This window comes from Benincasa hispida, chromosome 3 (genome assembly GCF_009727055.1).
Source record: "Benincasa hispida cultivar B227 chromosome 3, ASM972705v1, whole genome shotgun sequence".
In the NCBI taxonomy this organism is placed as follows: domain Eukaryota; kingdom Viridiplantae; phylum Streptophyta; class Magnoliopsida; order Cucurbitales; family Cucurbitaceae; genus Benincasa; species Benincasa hispida.
Genome location: NC_052351.1, coordinates 53535353 through 53554686, shown reverse-complemented (window position 1 = coordinate 53554686; position 19334 = coordinate 53535353). Strand labels below are relative to the sequence as shown.

The 19334-nt window shown below is 32.8% G+C and overlaps 2 protein-coding genes across 3 annotated transcripts; both read right to left on the bottom strand.

Annotated features, from left to right (window-relative positions):
- Positions 1-743: 743 nt before the first annotated feature.
- LOC120074460 (zinc finger AN1 and C2H2 domain-containing stress-associated protein 11-like) lies at positions 744-3730 on the bottom strand. Of its 2 annotated transcripts, XM_039027591.1 has the most exons (3): positions 3381-3730; positions 1366-2169; positions 744-1015 (listed from the first exon to the last, which is right to left on the bottom strand). In XM_039027591.1, exons 1-2 carry the CDS (start codon positions 3477-3479, stop codon positions 1396-1398), a joined length of 873 nt encoding a protein of 290 aa, XP_038883519.1. In that variant the 5' UTR covers positions 3480-3730; the 3' UTR covers positions 744-1015; positions 1366-1395. The 2 variants fall into 2 exon arrangements, with proteins under 2 accessions (XP_038883519.1, XP_038883518.1); XM_039027590.1 differs by lacking the exon at positions 744-1015 and having other exon boundaries at positions 1017-2169; positions 3381-3728.
- A 12927-nt stretch (positions 3731-16657) lies between these two features.
- LOC120074205 (40S ribosomal protein S2-4) lies at positions 16658-18423 on the bottom strand. Its single transcript, XM_039027256.1, has 2 exons — positions 17692-18423; positions 16658-16990 (listed from the first exon to the last, which is right to left on the bottom strand). The coding sequence occupies exons 1-2, from the start codon at positions 18343-18345 to the stop codon at positions 16829-16831; spliced, it is 816 nt and encodes a 271-aa protein (XP_038883184.1). The 5' UTR covers positions 18346-18423; the 3' UTR covers positions 16658-16828.
- Between the last annotated feature and the right edge of the window lie 911 nt (positions 18424-19334).

The following is a 19334-nucleotide window of genomic DNA, read 5'->3' as shown; positions in this document are numbered from 1 at the left end:
CTTCTCATTAGACTCCTGAAGCTTTTTGAAGACACTCTTCCAAGACTTCTACTTCAAGAACGTTCCGTGTTTTTCTTCCTTTAAGTCAAACATATTCATTTAACCAAGAGATAATCAGATGATCAAGTGTTAGAGATCAAACCACATCGCATCAAATCATTGTCAACATCAATACCAACTCAAGTTCAAATCCAAGAATTATATTTATCCAAAAATCTCGTGCGGACAATACTATCTCAACTCTATACCCAAACAGCCCCTTAGAGGCCTGAGGAGAAGAGGAAAAAAAATTAAATTAATAAAATGAAATAACATTAAATAATAAGAAAAATGAAAATGAAAATAAACAATCAACTAACAAATAAAGGCTTAATATTAAAATTAAAAAGAAATTATGTTAAATTAAAATAAAATAAATACATGAGAAAAAAAAACTGAAGCTATTGGTTTCTCATTTTATTTAAACATATTTGGGTTAATTATTGTTCATTGTCCAAAAAAGAAAAAATTAAAAAATTAAAAAAAAATGTAATCTATATTTTATTCAAACAAATATGAGTAGAATTATTGAATAAAAAAGTTTCAAAATAAAAATAATAATCATAAAAGTATATTATTGAATAAAAAAATTTCAAAAAAACTGCATCGATATATGAACTCTACACCTAAAAATAGATATATGAATTCCATAGATATATGAACTCCAAGAGAAATTTCAGGTCAATCACAAATCGTCATTTACTAAATTAATGACGAAATTACAAAATCAAATTTGGGACCAATTGACCACGTTACGTGTTTTCTGTCACAAGCACAAATCTCAACTTTAGCCACTCTTAGGCACAAGTTATATCTAATTTTGGTTAACTGATAAAAATGACGTCGATAAATTTCGAGCATTCATTGGTATGAACCGTACTATGAACTTGCCATAGACCCAGAAAAACGTGGAAGAAGAAGTGAGGAATTGGAACTCAAAAGTTCAGAGAAACTCAGTCAGAACTCTCCATTGATTCTGCAGGAAAATAAAATATGGTTTATACAAATTATCCAAAAGATTACACAGATGACTCCTCCAAAACACTTGCAAAACTAATGTATGAACAAAGCCAATAATGACAAAGAAGGGAAAAATTTAAGCCTTCCTTCAGAAAAATGGTAATGAATTCAATTCTTCAAATATTCTACAAAGAACTCCTCACCTCTATTCATCCCAAAATTAATCAAGATTGACAAGCTTTTTTACTATATATATATATAAGATGAAAGTTCACATAGGGCACATCACAATGATCTATTCTATCAGAGGGGACAGTTTGATGAAACAATCGAACTTGTGATCAAGTCGGTGTTCACTGCTCATACCTCGTGATGTATAAATTGAGACCTGTATGCTCAAGCTCTTGAAGTGCCACCATGATCCCTCTCAATATGCTCCACAAGGGCAACGGGATCGACAAAGCCTCTACTACACTTTGGACAAGCATCGATCACAACCTTCTGCACCCCAAGTCGATTTCCACCCCTTTCATGAACTTTTTCGACATGGTCTATTAACGATGAAACCGAAGAAAACTTTGCGCTACATTGTGGACATTGCTCAACTTGTCCATTTCCCCCTCCACCGTTGCTGCTGCTACCCGATGTTAACCAAGTTTGACTGAATTCATTTGATAACTTCGTCATGCTTGCCTCAGCTGAGGCTTTAACAGATGAGGCTGCATTAAGGAAGGCTGTAGTCCACTTAGAGGAAGATGTGGCGGGCAATGCTTTCTTAGGCCCTTTCTCTTCTTTTCTACTTCTACTTAATAGACCAACAAATGGAAAACCTGCTGGTTCCGGTTTTTTCGGTCCAGGACATTTATGGTCAGGTCCAAACCGATGCTTTAAACAGTGGTCTACCGAGCAGTCCCGACACTTGATCGTGTTTGAAAATGTTAACAATTCCCTGCAGCCAGGTACAGGGCATTTTTTCTTCTTTGTGACTTTACTATAATTTGATGGGTCACATTCAGTGTTTACATGCATCTCCCAAGTAATGTTTGGATCTTGATCTGGAATGAGACGAACACCTTTGGCACACAGCGGACAAATGACAACGGTGACATCCCATCTATCTGCTTTTGGACAACTATGCGTAGTGTAGCTACGATGCTCCAAACAGAAGACCTGTGAATTTTTTTAATTAATAAACTAAATCAAACCAGATATTTGAGCATTAGGTACCAAACGTTGGTTATTTTTACAATTCAAATGAAATGACAGAATAATTTCTTTTATCAAGAACTATTTTGACACAAGGTATTCAGGGTTCATTTGCAACAGTAAAATCATTTCATTTGAAGGTTTAAACAGTCAAACAGAACTTAGAAACCTAAATAAGCCTGAAATGAAATTGAAATCCCTGAAAAACTAGATTCTTACAGTTAGTATTGATGAACTTCTACAGGTAAAATGGATAAAACAATGAAGTAATATATTCCTGACTCTATGAAATCCTGACATAAGTTGATAGATTGATAACTATTGCTGTCAAATCATAATCAGAGCCGTCTCCATGGATATCGAAAGAAAAAAAAAACATATCAATCAATGATACTCAGAAAACCCCACCTAGCATCCCCAGCATCCAAATGCTTTAGAAGAGACCAAAACACAAAAACTGAATCAAAATTCAAGGCCCTTTTAATAAAATTTCGTTTTTAGTTTTGTATTTTTGAAATTTGTTTGTTTTTTCCCCATTTTCTTAGCATGCTTTTCACTTTTCTTAAAGAAAAGTTTGAATTCTTAGTTGAAATCCAAAAATAAAAACTGTTTTTTTAGTTCCCAAGACTTGACTTGGTTTTTAAAAATATCGGTAGAAATTGGACAACATAACACATAAATTTAGAGGTAAAAGTAGGGTTTATAAGCAAATTTTCTTAAAAACAAAAAACCAAAAACCCACTGTTTATCAAATGTAGCCAAATATTTGAAGAGTAATTACATTAGAAAAGCTCCTAGGATCCAATTAGAACCTCAACTCACGATAGTTAACGATTCTCCATTCTATTTCTCCATCAATTTCATTTACAGGTTCCTTTGTGTACTAATGGTAGAACCAGAAAAAAACACAATGCTTTATTCTTCAAGTAAAATCATCATCCAATACTTGGAACAATTAACTCCAAAAATCCTCGCAACTAAAATTTTCTACATCAGAGCAACCTAAATAGAGCAAACCATTGGATCATCAACCAAGTCAAAACAAACATAAATTCCCCAATAACACAATTAACAACAAGAAATAATCCAAAGAACCAACTGATGAAACAAATAAAATCAATCACCAGATAGATTCATGATCAAAATATGAAAATGAAAAGAGAGAAATCAGAAACCTGGTGACAGCAATCGCAAGCAAAGGGCAAGAAATCGATCTGCTTACAATCTGCAAAGTTGCAATGCTTCCCGAGATTAGGGAATTCCGGGGTTCCCATAACCAAATCGAAACCGAAAAGAACAAAAGAGGAGGCTGAAGATTGTGAAATTGCAAAGAGATTGGAAGATTAATTGGGTGAAACAGGGAATGGGAATTGAAATTGAAATGGACTCTGAAGCTTTAAGTTTCCGCGTATTCAGAAGAACGCGAAAACCAAAAGCTTCAGAGGAAGAAGAGTCTTCCAAAAGTCTACTTCTGAATTGATTTTGACCCTTTCCCCAATTTCTCCTTCGATTATACAAATTTGAGTTTAACAAATTCCCCTAGATTTTTCTTTTTTTTTCTTTTAGTTTAAGGGAAAAAAGGGTTAGGTTGTTAAATAATAAAGTTTTTGAAAAAAAGTGACATATTTAGGATTGTTTAAAAATTATTTTAAAAATCACGTGAATATAAGATAGAAATACAAATTATTGATAAAAATAAGATAGTTGAAACTCAAATTAGCATCTACGTGGAAAAGCGTGTATTCCTAAATCGTGTATTGTATACGAGTTTTCTTAGTTAATAGAATTTTTTTATATGAAATTATACACATACGAATAGGTAAAAGAATGCATTATTATTATCTAATTGAGGAAATTAGAAGAGAATTGTGTAACATATTGTTAGAGGAGAAATTTCAGACCAACCATAGATACCCTAGTCATTTACTAAATGCCCAATAATTTGAGCGTTTGTCCAATTATGCCCAAATATGGCTTAATTTGAACCTAAAATGCCAAAAAAAAAAACCTTAAATCCAATTAATAGGACCCAAAGACCCGGTCAAGTCCAATTAATTAGACCTAAAGATTACCCATGGGTCAGCCAAATTCAGATCCATGGGCCAACTGGGTCCAAGCTCATCAGAGAGCCCTATAAATGGGAATACTTCTTCTCATTTCAATTCCATATTCAAAGAGTCTAGAGAGGATTAATCAACTAGCAGTTGAAGATCTTTTTGAAGACACAAAGATAAGCATATTCAACTGAGAGAGAATCTTATTTATTTAAAAAGTTCGTTTTTATCCAAAAATTTCTCTTTCAGTCAGGACTTAGGTATGAATTCATGTTGCAATCTTTATCCAAGGTTTTTTTTTTTCTTTTCTTTTCTTTATTTTTTTTTTTTTTTTTTTTTTTTGAGATGACAGTTATCCAAAATCAAACTTTACTTTTTGAAAAATTGGAGTATATAGCAACTTTTAAATTTGTATTCGGTAAAATAATAAAAATGAAACTTCTTCAAATATTTAGCAAATATGTTGTCCTGTAGGCGGACTTTCTTTCCCATATTTCAAATTTACCTATGGTTGGTTCCCCAAGATGTCGACATCACTGTTTACTTATATGTGTTCTCACATCTAAGAGATTAAAGAGGAGTTGAAGGAGTTGGTAAAAAATAACGGACCTTTAATATTAATATTGTTGTTTTCAAAACTTATTAGAGAAATATTGTTGTTTTGGGAGTTCGAGGCTAGAAGTCGAGGGTTGAGGATCCGATTAATGTAGAGGTCAAACGTTGAGAACTCGACAAACAAAGAAAAACTTGAAACAATATGTATATTAGGGTTGTCGAGGGTTGAAGTTTCGACTTATGATGATGAGGATCTCACTCTAGAAGGGAATCTCGCTAACTTTGTATATTAGGTTCCCTCGACAAGGAAGATAAGTGGGTGAAGCTAATTTTGTGATGAGGATCTCGCTGAAGGAAATCTCTGTGATGGGGATCTCGCTCTAGAAGGGAATCTCGCTAGAAATGTCGCATCGCTAGGAAGGCAGATTTTAAAAAAATGCTTGAGGATCTCGCTCATAATTGTCTTCACTTTCTTTACTTCCCATATATATATATATTATATACATGACCAACGAGAAAAAAGCTAATAATCATTAATGAAAAAATAACAACAATAACAGAATTTTGTTACAACTAATAACTATAATTAAGTAAGTTTAATGAAAGTGCATATATTAAAATTGACTATAATTGAATAAGTCTTAAAAAAAATATGGTCAATCTTGATTTTATTATCAAGTAAATTAAGAATAGGTATAGGTCCTATCACCATGCTGCCCTTGCTCCGATTCCCCTGCGCGATTCCCTGCATGCATTGACCGACTGATTCGATTCCCCTGCTCCGATTCCCTACATTCATTGACGCATTCATGCCCCTCCGCCATAGCCTTAATGCCTCTTCAACCATCCAAACCCGTGGGTCGAGTGTTCAACACTCGACCTACATTCTTTTAAACCACCATCCTCTTCATTTTTGCTCACTCACTCCCTCGATAGCTCACTGCCCTTGATTTTGCTCACTCCTCTCCCCTTGATTTGCTCACTGCCCCTTCATAGCTCACTGCCCCCTCACTGCTTTCGAAAATAAGCCTTCGAAATCATCTTCCTCTCCTCCCATTTCTATTTCCATTTCTCTTCTTATAGTTCATTTAATACAAATTATTCTCACACAACTATACAGGTTCGTTACTCTACTAAATTTTTATTTTTTAAGAATAATTATAAATTTTATTTTTGTTCTTATATAATTATTTTTTTATAGATTCTATTTTTTTTAATTTTTTATAGTTGTTGTCAGATAACAAATAACAGGAAAAAATAGTGCGTTGTCACTTTGAAGGAAAAAAGAGAACTACCGTCGAATCTATGAGTTGAACTTATGATATTTGAAAAGTTTAGTTTATTCTTATGATATTTGATTTATTTAGTATTAACTTTGATGTTTATAGTGTTCAAATGTTTACTTTATTGTTATGTTTAAGAAGTTGATATTTATAGTTTAATACAAAATGATTGTGTTAGTTAACAAGTTTAGTATAGTTTCAAAAGTTTAATATGTAATATAGTTTGAAAATTTTAGTTTATTCATATGAAAATTATTGTTGTTATGTTTATTGTGATAAGTTGATATTTTCTAGTATTAACTTTGAAAATATAGTTTACAAATAGTTGAAAAGTTTAATTTAATTTAATTTTTATTTTCTATAAATTTGAAAAAATAGTTTTAAAAAGCTTACCTCATTTTAATTTGAAAAGTTTAATTTGTTGTTAATTTTAAAAATAGTTATAAAAAGTTTAATTTATTATTATGTTTAAAAATAGTTATAAAAAGTTTAATTTATTGTTATGTTTAAAAAGTTGATGTTCATGAAACTTAAAAAGTTTATGTTTATAAACTAAAAAATTTAATATTTTTAATATATTTCTTATAAAAAGTATAATATAAAAAATTGATGTTTGTCTTCTTTTTTTTAATAGAAAATGACAGGCAGATGCTTAGGATTTTTGTTGTTTACAAATGGTAATATGATTGATGGTATTGATGGAGTTGGGTATGACCAACCACCAAGTGGGAGTTTTACCATAAATGTGAACAGTAGAATTGTATTTGAACAATTCATTGAAATGGTTCGGATGTTACTTGGTGTAGATATGGGAGCAAATCAGATCGAAATAATATATAGACATCCTAATCTAGAACCATAAGGTTTATGTCATTCTCTATTTCGAATGCACAACCTATGAACTCGATGTTCTCAATGGCAATGCCAGTGCCAAATCTAGTGCATTTGTATGTAAATGTAAATAGAATAGGGGTGGATCCTGATACATCATTTAACCAGTTTGAAGATCCAACTCAATGTATCGATCCTGATTCAGAGTCAGTTGCATCGCTATGTGATAATGAAGATATGGCGGGTAACAACCTGTTTAGAGACTTTAGAACAGAAACGGATGACGAATTTGAAGAGTTGGATTTCGATGGGCGTGAACATGAGATGCTTTCAGATACATTCAATGATTTGGATATGAATGTACCGGATAGCAATTGGGAACATGACCCAATTGTAGCTCCTGTGGATGTTGACAATACTCAATTATATAAAGGGATGATTTGTCAAGACAAGGAAATGTTGTAACACACGGTCAAATGTTTTGCAATAAAGTGTCACGCACTATATGAGGTTGTTGAATCTACACCGATGATTTGGACAATTTGGTGTAAGAAGTGGGAGGAAGGTTGTAAGAGGAGACTTTCGTGCAATAAAGAAAAAATCACATGGTTTGTTCGAGATCACTAAGTATGATGAGCAGCATACATGTTTTTATTCAGAACTAAGTCAAAGTCACGTGCAATTAGATTCATCAATGATTGCACTGGAGTTCTATGACGCCGTAAGAGGAAAACCATCTATCAGGTACAACTGCAGTCCGACATCAAATCAAAGTTTGGATATCATGTTCCTTACCATAGGGTATGGGAGGGAAAAAGAAAATTTTTGGCTAAAGTGTTCGGTGATTGGATGAGTCTTACAAATTGTTGCCCAGGTGGTTATATATGGTTAAGCAGACCAATCTTAGAACACGTGTAGAGTGGAGAGTTAAAAAATGCTTATTGAAGGTCATGTTATCCTAACTTCTGTATTTTGGCCATTTGGTCCTTATATAGAAGCTTTTAATAAATGTAGGCCGATAATTCAGATAGATGGTACACACTTGTATGGCAAATGTAGAGGAAAACTGTTGATTGCTACATCAGTTGACTCGAACGGCCATCTTCTTCCATTTGCGTTTGCCGTTGCAGATGAAGAGTTCGTAGACTCATGGGGATGGTTCCTGAAACATCTGAGAGAAATTGTAACACACGAAGGGGTGTGTTTAATTTCAGATCGATATGCTGGTATAATCGCAACAGTGAACAACCTAGAAAATTGTTGGATGGGACCGAAATGTCACCATCGTTTCTGCTTACATTATATGGTCAGCAACTTCAATAAAAAGTATAAATTTAATTCATTGAAAAATTATGTTTATCGTGCTGGGTGTCAGTTTCAAATTCGAAAGTTCAACAAAGCAATTGAAGATATCAAAGGAATAAATTGGAGTTGTCTGAGTATTTTTTACAACATTAGTTTAGAGCAATGGACTCAAGCACATGATGAAGGATTCAGATATGGGTGGATGTCGACAAATCTATCAGAGTGCATAAATGGTGTCCTCAAAGGAGCTCGAATATCGCCTATAAATGTTATTGCTCAAATAACATTCTTCAAATGCGTGAACTATTTCGAGAAAAGAAGAGAAGAAGAAATAAGGGATGTATTGGAGGGTCAAGATAAATACACCCGGTAATATTATTTTTTATATATATATTTTATTAATAATTTATTCAAACATATTTTATAATACTAAGTGGAGTAAAAATTTAGGTACGCACATGAGAAAATAAATAAATGGGTTGCACGATCTAGTAAACATGAAGTACAATCATACGATTGGTATGAAGATGTGTTTCATGTGAAGACCGGACGCCATAGTCTCAATGCCAAAGGAGGAATAGGTTCGAGCGGTACTGTTCAACTAACAAGTGGCAAGCATTCGACATTCCATGCTCGCATTTTATGACCATTTGCTCACAGGACTACTACAAATTGTCAACGTATGCTGAATGTTACTCTCCTCAATTTCAACCTGTACCGCATGAAAATTATTGGATCATGCATCCTAATATACTTGTCTTATATCCTGATCCATCGTTGTTAAGAAAACTTGGTAGATCGAAAAGTTCACGTTATCACAACGAGATGGATTGGACAGAACCAGCCACTCGACAACGATGTGGATTTTGTAATCAGTTAGGACATAATCGAAGGAAGTATCCTTACAGGCTCCAGATAGTTAGGGATTGAAAAATAAATAATTTTTTTTATTATATATTCATTTTATTGTATATTCAATTTTTTTGTTATAATTTATTGTATATTCAAATTTTTTTATTATAATTTATTGTATATTCAATTATTTTATAATAATTTATTGTATATTCAATTTTTTTATTGTAATCAATAAAGTTTTACATTATTCTTTACCCTTACACTACATATCAACTAAATTTACCCTCACTTTTCTCTACTATTCTATTTACTTATTTCACCTTTCAATTTTAATATATGCAGTTTCATTAAACTTACTCAATTATAGTTATTAATTGTAACAAAATTCTGTTATTGCTGTTATTTTTTCATTAATGATTATTACCTTTTTCTCTCATTGGTCATATATATATATATTAATTAAAAGAATAATGTACAAGTTAATTAAAAGAATAGTGTACAACTTGATAATAAAAAAAATTGAATATACAATAAAAGATAAGTGGGTGAAGGAAATCTCGCTCATGAGTGAGATCCTGCTCATGAGCGAGATCCTCATTTTTTTTATTGTATATTCAATTTCCTTTATTAAGATATTCTTTTAATTAAGTTGTGGAATTTACTAGCCTCAAAAAAATTTGTGGAATTTACTAGCCTAAAAAAACATTATTAAAATATTCTTTTAATTAAGTTATACATTATTCTTTTAATTAAGTTGTATATTATTCTTTTAGTTAAGTTATACATTATTCTTCTAATTAAGTTGTACATTATTCTTTTAATTGAGTTGTACATTATTCTTCTAATTGAGAAACAAATATTAATTGAGAAATATTTTTTTTTTCTTTTCAGATCATGGCTTTAAACCCAGGACCTGTTGATCCCGATGTTTTAAATGACCAGTCCATTCATCGATCATCTGTTTTATAGCGAGATCATACTACTGGAGAAATATCTTGCAAGCATCGAGAGGCAGTTCTCCAGCTCACTATCCCGCTCCACCCTCGAATACTATCGCTACTGCGCACATCTGGATTCTATGCGGTTGCCAGTTTAGGATTTATTCAGTTGGACTGGCATCTGATCACAACCTTGATCGAGAGATGGAGGCCCGAGACGCATACATTTCATATGTCTGTTGGGGAATGCACTATCACTCTACAAGACATAGAAGTGTTGTTGGGTTACCTGTTGACGATGAGCCGGTCAATGGAGTGATGTACGATGACTGGTCAGAAGTTTATCAATTGTACCTCAGTGCGACCCCACCTGCCGACAAGATTAAAGGATCAAGGTTAAGTTTAATATGGTTAGGAACACAATTTCGTGAGCTCACAGATGATGCAGACGAGGAAATTATCATAAGATATGCGCGAGCATATATACTACAAATGATGGGTGGAAGTCTGTTTCAGATAAATCAAGTCATTTTGTTCACTTGATGTTCCTGCCACTGTGGGGCGGTATTCGTGGGGTGGTATTCGTGGGGTGGAGCATGCTTGGCATGGTTGTATAGACAACTATGCAAAGTAACAAGACCTGAGATTCGAGAGATAACTGAACCTCTCATACTTTTGCAACTATGGCTTAAGAGCGATTTCAACAATGGCTCCACAGTAACACACATGTTAATAGACCGCTTTAATTAGTTGACGAGTCTACGGTTCCTCGGTATGTGTTTTAATTCAATTTAATTGTCTTATATCACTGAGCTAGTTTAATTATTAAATTCTAAAATTATCAATTAAATTTAGGTGAGAGATCAAATTTGTTGTGAACTAGGGACAAGCATACACATGCTAGTTCAACCAATATAGATACCATGTTTGATTCTGCTTCAAACCTGACAGGTACATTACACTGAACCTATTGATTATTTTATACACAAATTTTTATTGTATTGTCTTAAATATTCTCTAATATAATATTTTCTGTTTCAGGTTATTTGGGGGTTGTACAAAATTATTATGCATACTTTGTCTAATTTTTGTACGAATGGTCAAAACATATGGCGGACGATGAGTCCTCTCATATGTTTTCACATTGGTGAGTGGCACCTTCCTAACAAGGTGATGAGACAATTCGATTTTCAGCAGGATGTCCTATCGCCTTGTAATACTGAACCCGTACTGCATGATATTGGCCTAAGGATTGGAGATTGGTCCGAAAAAGTTGCACATTTGGTAGTGAGATGGCACTATCGTGCAAGGTTTATTGCAATAGGGGTTTCTCTTGAACAGTTTGACACAGATGTCACTCCAGAATATATTCATTGGTAAACTAATATCACAAGGCACTACATCACTCGTCCGGGAGTAGCTGTGGGTCATCTGGTAAATGAATGAATGTTATCTAATTATTTTTAATTTAAATTTATTTTAAATATTGTCTAATTATTTTATAATTCACAGAGATCGAACAACAGTAGACTCCATGAGGTTGCGAATGATCCGAACCAGATTCTTGCTATATGTAGTGACAACCAAACCTATATGGAGGAAGTTCATTATATGTACGATATACCTATTGTTCCTCCACCAGCTTCTAGATGTAGAGGACCTTTTCAGGAAGATGATGAGTTTGATGAAGTTGCACATTATGTGGAAGAGTCGCCCCCTATGATGCAGACGTAGAGTCAAACTGATTATGTTAGTCCAATGATGATGATGTCAGCATTTGGTTCAGGACATTATGACTCAGAGTCTGGTCTTTCGTCTTCATACGTGCAAGGACATGGTTGGGGTCGTGGAGAGTATAATGAATATTTATATTATGAAGCGCCTGTAGAGGTACCAAAGCAACATCAAGAAGAACCCGAACAACCTCAAGTTTGAAGTTGACGACGACAACCCGCTCGAAATCGACGACGTCCACCTTGTGAGACACATTGATTTTTGTAATTATTTTTATATAAATAAGATATTTAATTTATATTTTTTTATTTTTATGAGATACTATTTTTTTTTTAATTTATTCTTTTTAGAGTTTAAATAAAATAATAAAATATTTTTAGAAATTGTTTTTATAAAATGGAAAATTAAAAAAAAAAAGAAAAAAAAAAGAAAGAAAGAAGAAGGTAGAATGTGTAATAATTAAAAAAGAAAAGAAAATTTGTACGGATAACCCAAAAATTGAAGTGTACTCTCGCTCTCTATCAAAATCTCGCTATCTCGCTTTCACTCTCACTCAAAATTTCGCTCTCGCTCTCTCATAATCTAGCTCTCTCTCTTACTCTTCCTCCTTCTTACTCTCTCCCAATACAAAATTATTTTTAACACATCAAATAATTATGAGTGTTATGACGAATTTGATTGGGAAGTTCAATGGCAAAAAGAAGGAGATTCATTGATGACAGAATCCGTAAAAATTATTCAACAAGCTTTGGAATGAATTCTAGGGGGACCTTATGAAAATTTAGAAATACAATCTTTTGATCGAGGAAGGTTTTCGGAATAATAATTAAACAGACTCAAAATAATAATGTTTCAAAAAGCGAAAGGGCAAGGTCGAGGGTTCAAAATTCGAATTTTGAACCCTCGAGTTATTAAAAAAACAAAAACAAAAACAATATTTTTAAAAATAGTTTGAAAACAACAATATTTTCCTAAATAGTTTCTAAAAAGACAATATCCTTTTAATTTTCCCAAAAAATAACTCCCTCCCCTTTTTTCAATTTAAAATGAACTAAAAATTCAAAATTTTGAAATTTTAATAATATATATATAGTAACTAATTTATATATGTGTGTGTGTGTATGTGATACTATATGTGAGTGATATAACATATTCAACTATATGTTATGTCACATATAATATAACCTATAGTTTATTAATCTCTTGTATAAACTATAATATTAATATAAATTATATTCATATTAAATTTAACCTATAGTTTTTATATGAATTACAATCATATAATTAATATTTGAATCAAATTCAAATATTTATTTCTCTCATAAAAACTTTATATTATAATGTATCATACACATTGTATTAATTATATCTTATATAATTAATTTGAACAATTCAAATTAATCCAAAATTAATTTAATTAAATCCTTATTGAGCTAACCAGGAATCCTTATAGGCCTATAGATTGAAGCTCTAATGATATTTGATTAATTAATTAAACTCTTTAATTAAATTAATCATTCTTTATTAACTGTGGATCACTCCACTAAAGACCGACAGTTTCACTCTTCGCACTATATATATTTTTGGGTCCAATGGATATAACCAATCACAATGACCATTCACAAATTGCTCGTAAGTACAGTTGGGTCAAAGTTATCGTTTTACCCCAATAGTTATATTTAACTCCTTAAACACCACTGGTTCCTCTAATGAACAATTAGTTATAGTCCAACTATAACCGAATTCCTCTTGGGCCAGGAGAGAGTGTGGCGCCACATTGTTTAAGCTCCGGAATCAACCCTTAAGGGAGCAATTTATCTATTTATCCTAACAATAGGGAAGAAGTAAATTCATTCTTGTGTAGTTATGTTCCCCACTTCTCAATCAGACGAATCCCCGAAATGGTAGGCTTATTGAGTCGGCGAATCTGACCACTCTCACTCATACAAATCAAAGGACAGCCCTTCATAGGTAGGAGTTCACAACTCACTCAGAATTCAGGTCAAGTCACCTGTGGTCATTCTGATAAAATGTAAGTCTCTTCTAGCAATGGTTTTATAAAGAGAGACTATTTATTTCGTGGTTCGGTCTTATACAAACTCTTTGTATAGGATATTCTCACTCACATATCTCCACATGAATGATCAGGATTTTACCATTTGCACTTTACAATAATTGTAACAACTAAAAAACGGGTCATATCCGTAGTGCACTAGGATAAGGTACCTAGCCTTATCCATCTACTATAGATCGTTCAAGTTATCACTTAAACATGATCCACCTATATGTCTTCATATACATGTTTAAGTTACATCGGATAATTTTGGATCTTAGTTTATTGGTTTTGGGTTAATATATTTTATTAAATAAATAATATATTTGTACAAATATGATTTATAAACAAGACCACGAGATTTAGGGGCGTCATCTCCAACAATTTTAATAGAAACTTATCCAAACACATGATAAACTTTTTAGAACAAAGAATCGCATGAAACTAATCAAAGGCATGATAATGCATGATAAATCCATCATCAAACATGTATCTGAACATCCCTGTGGTGGACCAACTCAACACATTTAGGCACTGAGGTGGAATCAACTCAACACACTCAGTCAATGAGGTGGAACCAACTCAACACACTCAGTTTTTGCTATTGCAAAACAAACTCAACACATAGCAATTTTCATACGTGCACGCAGAGTTCAAGCAACTCGTCCCAGGTACTAGATCCAATGGTTTGAAAACCTCTTTCTCATACCATCATTTTTCATAATAATGCTTGAACAATCAAAACAAGCATTTATATTTAAATTCATAACTCAACGCATGTTGATAAAATCATATTTATCAATATAAATCTTGAAATAACTCATAAACATAATTTATTTCATCAAACACTTATAACATAGTTAAAATGGGGTTTTTCTTTTAGAAAAGGTTGCTCATAGTCACCGGGAGGGATTCCTATTTCTCCAAGTCTTCCTCCTAGTTTCTTCTTGGATCCCTGGTTTCCTCTAAACTTCAACTCACCTTGGATTTATCCAATTTTCGTTTAGAATAAAAAATTATGGCTAAAAATAACCTTAGAATACCTACTTGGCCCTAAATTTAGCTTACCAAATCAAATGGGTGTAAAAAAAAGGCTTATGGTAACCAACAGTAATAGTCGATGAAGAGACAGACTCCTGTGGACAAGTTGGACCCATATCCAGCCTTCCCTTGACTAGGTTGGATGCATCCTCCACCAGTTGGACACATATTGGTCAAATTTCCTATGTCCAACCAAGTTTTCTTACCACTGGATGCGTCCAAGGGGTCTTTTTCTGTCCAAGTATGCGTCCAATGTGTCCTTCCTTGGCCTAAGTATACATCCAACCGCGCTTCCAATATTAAGATGATGAATTGAACTTGAACATGCTTCCAATAAAGATTAAGTCATACTCTTCTCCTACTAACACTTAGTCAAAATTCTAACTTCTCACTACATCATGCATCCAACCCACCTATTTCCAACACTTAACCAATTTTCCGAAGCTCAACGCATAGCCCTTACACTTAGAAGTTTTTGGGTATTTTTTAAACTTTTGAAAATTTATGGATATTTTTTACACAAAGTACAAAGTTCAATAGCATTTTTATAATCTATCCATTTTTTTAAGGGTGAACTTGTTTGAGAAAATTATCTTTTTATCCCCAAATTCAAAGGATATGTACATTTGGTTCTTCAATTTTCAAAATGTATCTTTTTAGTCCTCAAATTTTTAGAAATATGTGCATTTAGTCCTTAAGTTTTAAAAATATAACTTTTTAGTCATTAAAATTTTCAAAATAGGTTTAAAATGTCATTTTATTTTTTATTATTTTTAAAATTAGAAAAATGATTTTGAAAAGTTATTTCTTCTTTCTAAAATTATTTTTAAATTTAATTTTTCTAATCCAAAATGTTGTATAACTATTTAAAATAATTGAAAAAAAAACAACTTAGATACCTTTTAAACTATTTGTTCAAAACTTGAAAATTAAAAAGGTAGTTTTCTATTCAATTATGGTCTAAATTATAAAAAACTACTCCTATTATCGGTTTTTGTTTCCATAATACACAACTTTAAAGATATTCGATAATATATATTTTAAAAACATTCAAAAGTACTCTTACATTAATTGTGGATGAAAAATGTTAAAATTTTGTCTAAATTTGAAGCAAAGACTTTCCTAAGATTATAATACCATTTCTTGCTAATTTCAAAACCTCTAATTAGTTATTGTAAACACTATTTCAAAACCATTATTTTCTACAATATTTACTATTTGCTATCATTCTTAGTATTTTACATTTATCATTTTTTATTATTTGCTACAATGTTTACTATTTCCTTCCCAAACTAAAATAGTTTACATCTCAAGAACATATTATTATAAACAAACTAAAATAATCTACAGTCCAACTATGATAACTCAAGTATACTTGGGACTATAATAATCGTCTCTTTACCCCAAATACCCTCTTAAAAATTTACAAAATACCCCAAACCATTCGAAAACATTTTGATATGCTAATAAGTTTTGGATGGAAACGTTGGTTCAAATTAGAAAATACTGTTGTTCGAAAACCTTCAAAAATTGATAAAAATGATCCCTTCCAACTTTCATTTTTGAAAAAGGCCCAGCCTTTTAAGATCTTGTTTTTGGGGTGCCTTTGCTGATGAAGATGATGTTAGTGTCAACCTTCTTCAATGTTTTTACTAACCTTTTCAATAGTAAGATAAATTGTTTCCAAAGTCCATTTTTATCTACGGAATGAGAAATTCTAAAACGAACTTTGTTTATGTTTTCGGTTGATAAGTGGAACATCTCTTTTTCGGAAATCATATCTACAACAAAAGAAATTTGACATGAATTCATGATTTTTTTTGACAATTTATCTACGTGCACATTTCCAATTACAACAATTTTTTTGACAAATTCTAAAACGAACTTTGATCTTTTTTAAAAATAAATAATCTATAGAGTTGTCCCAACAAAAACATTCTTCTCTTTTCCATTCAAAACATACCATACGCAGGCTTAAACATTAACACTCTCAGGATCCTCCAACAACAATGCTTTTACGGTCGGTTTAGCCAACAGATCGGTATGCTCTTGGAATGGAGATTTGGTGAAGCGGGTCTCCCTCCAGAACTCGGGTGTCAGGAAACCATATGTTTTCAATAGACAATCAAAGGTGGCCTGCAAAAAATCAAAACATTAGTAACGACGGACAAAATTATATCTGACTGACTTACATACAGACACAAATTGAGCACTCCAGTTCAAGTTCAAGTTCAACATTAAGAAATATAATGCACACAAACCATCTGTTCAACTGACTAAATTTCATTTCCGAAAAAGAAACCTTGTATCAATAGCTGTTCATGTACCAACTATTTGCATACAATTTCACTAGCAATTCATTCCATGTGATCAATCATAAGAAATACTTGAAATTCTCTCATTTATGTACTCCAAACAATAACTTAACTACTCCAAAACTGTTTTGTATTTAAACATTGCACTCAAACCGAATATCTTACAAAACCCAACCCAGTACACTGATTTAGACATAATTATTCCAGATTAAACTATCCACGACATTCAACAAGAAAAAATAATGTAGCAAGCTAAAAATACAAAACACAAGTGAATTCCACAAAAGAATACACACAACACAACACACAATCAGAGAAATCCAAGAAACGAACAACTCAGATCAGTAACATATATCCATAATCATCCAAGATTTCACAAGGTTCGCCCAAGTATAAATCCGAATTTCAGAATGTCCCCAAATGACAAAACACAACATATTATAATGATAATAGACACCTAAAATTCCAGTGATATATAAAACAGAACAGATGATATAGATATTTCATCATACTACAATATACCTTCACAAAGTTTCCAAGCGTCTTAGTGGATCCCCTGGAGGAAGTGAAAACATCCTCAATACCAGCGAATTGAAGCACCTTCTTGGGAACCCTAGCAGCAACAATACCAGCACCACGAGGAGCAGGGACCATACGGACGGTGACAGAACCACACTTTCCGGTGACCTTGCAAGGAACAGTATGAGGCTTTCCGATCTTGTTACCCCAATAACCCCTCCTAACAGGGATCACCGACAACTTAGCCAATATAATCGAACCACGTATTGCCGTAGCCACCTCTTTGCTGCACTTAACTCCCAATCCGACATGGCCATTGCCGTCACCAACAACAACGAAGGCCTTAAACCTAGTCCTCTGCCCGGCCCGAGTCTGTTTCTGCACAGGCATGATCTTCATGACCTCATCCTTGAGGCTGGGGCCGACGAGAGTATCAACGATCTGATGCTCCTTGATTGGAAGAGAGTGGAGGTAAATCTGTTCAAGTGATTGAATCTTACCTTCCTTGACGAGACGGCCAAGCTTGGTGACTGGAACCCACTTCTCCTCTTCGTCACGGCGGCCAGCACGACGGCGTCCACGGCCACGGTCGCCACCACGGCCTCTACCACCGAAGCCTCTGCCGAAGCCGCCGCGGTCTCCTCCTCTTTCAGCCATGATTAGGGTTAGGGAAGAAACGGCAGGGGAAAATGAGAGAGATTGGAAGTTGGATAGCGTAAGAGGAGGAAGAAACCCTAAAGAAGGAATTTATAAATGGCGTTATTGCGAGTTAGGGTTTGATGTGGTTCGCTTTTCGGGGTGTTTGGATACAGGTTTGAAATGAACCGCTTTCGGCCCAAATCTGGTTCAGGCCCATCTTAAGAATCCGAACCGGTCCAGTCCATGAAAAAGATGGTTGAGTTAGCCCAAATAATAGGCCCATAACTATGAAAATATGGATTAGAGTGTTTCAGCTTAGAGATGGCGTTTGTTTTGGTCTTCTCTTAGTGGAAACTGATTTTACTTTATATTTCTATTTTTTAATTTGGTTCATTTTCGTCTTTGTATTTTTAAAATATTCATTTTGATCTTTATATTTTAAATTTTGGTTCATTTTGATTTGTATACTTTTAAAATGTTCGTTTTAGTTTTTATTCTTTCACCTTTAATTCATTTTGGTCCTTGAACTTTAAAAAAATTATTATCTTATTCCCTTAAAACGAAATATAAATGAAAATGAAATGACCAAAATGATCACTTTTAAAAAAAAATGAAAGAATCTTAAAGTACATTGATCAAAATGAACTAAAATTACGCTAAAATGAACATATTGAAAATATAGGGACCAAAATGAACAAAAACCAAAGGTACAATGACCAAAATAGTATTTAAACCTTTTCAAATTGTTGAAATCATTTTTATCACTTTAAAAATCACTATGAACATGTCTTTAATTACACAAAATAAATTTAATATTTAATTTTGTACTTTAAATACAATTTTCATATCATCAAAATTGATTTAAGTGTATGTTCGATAGTTATTTTGAGATCGTTAAAATCATTTATGTTATGCTCAAAATCACTCCAAAACACGTCTTTAGTCACTAAAAATTAATTTAATATTTAACATTTTTAATTGCAATTTTCGTATCATAAACAAAAAAC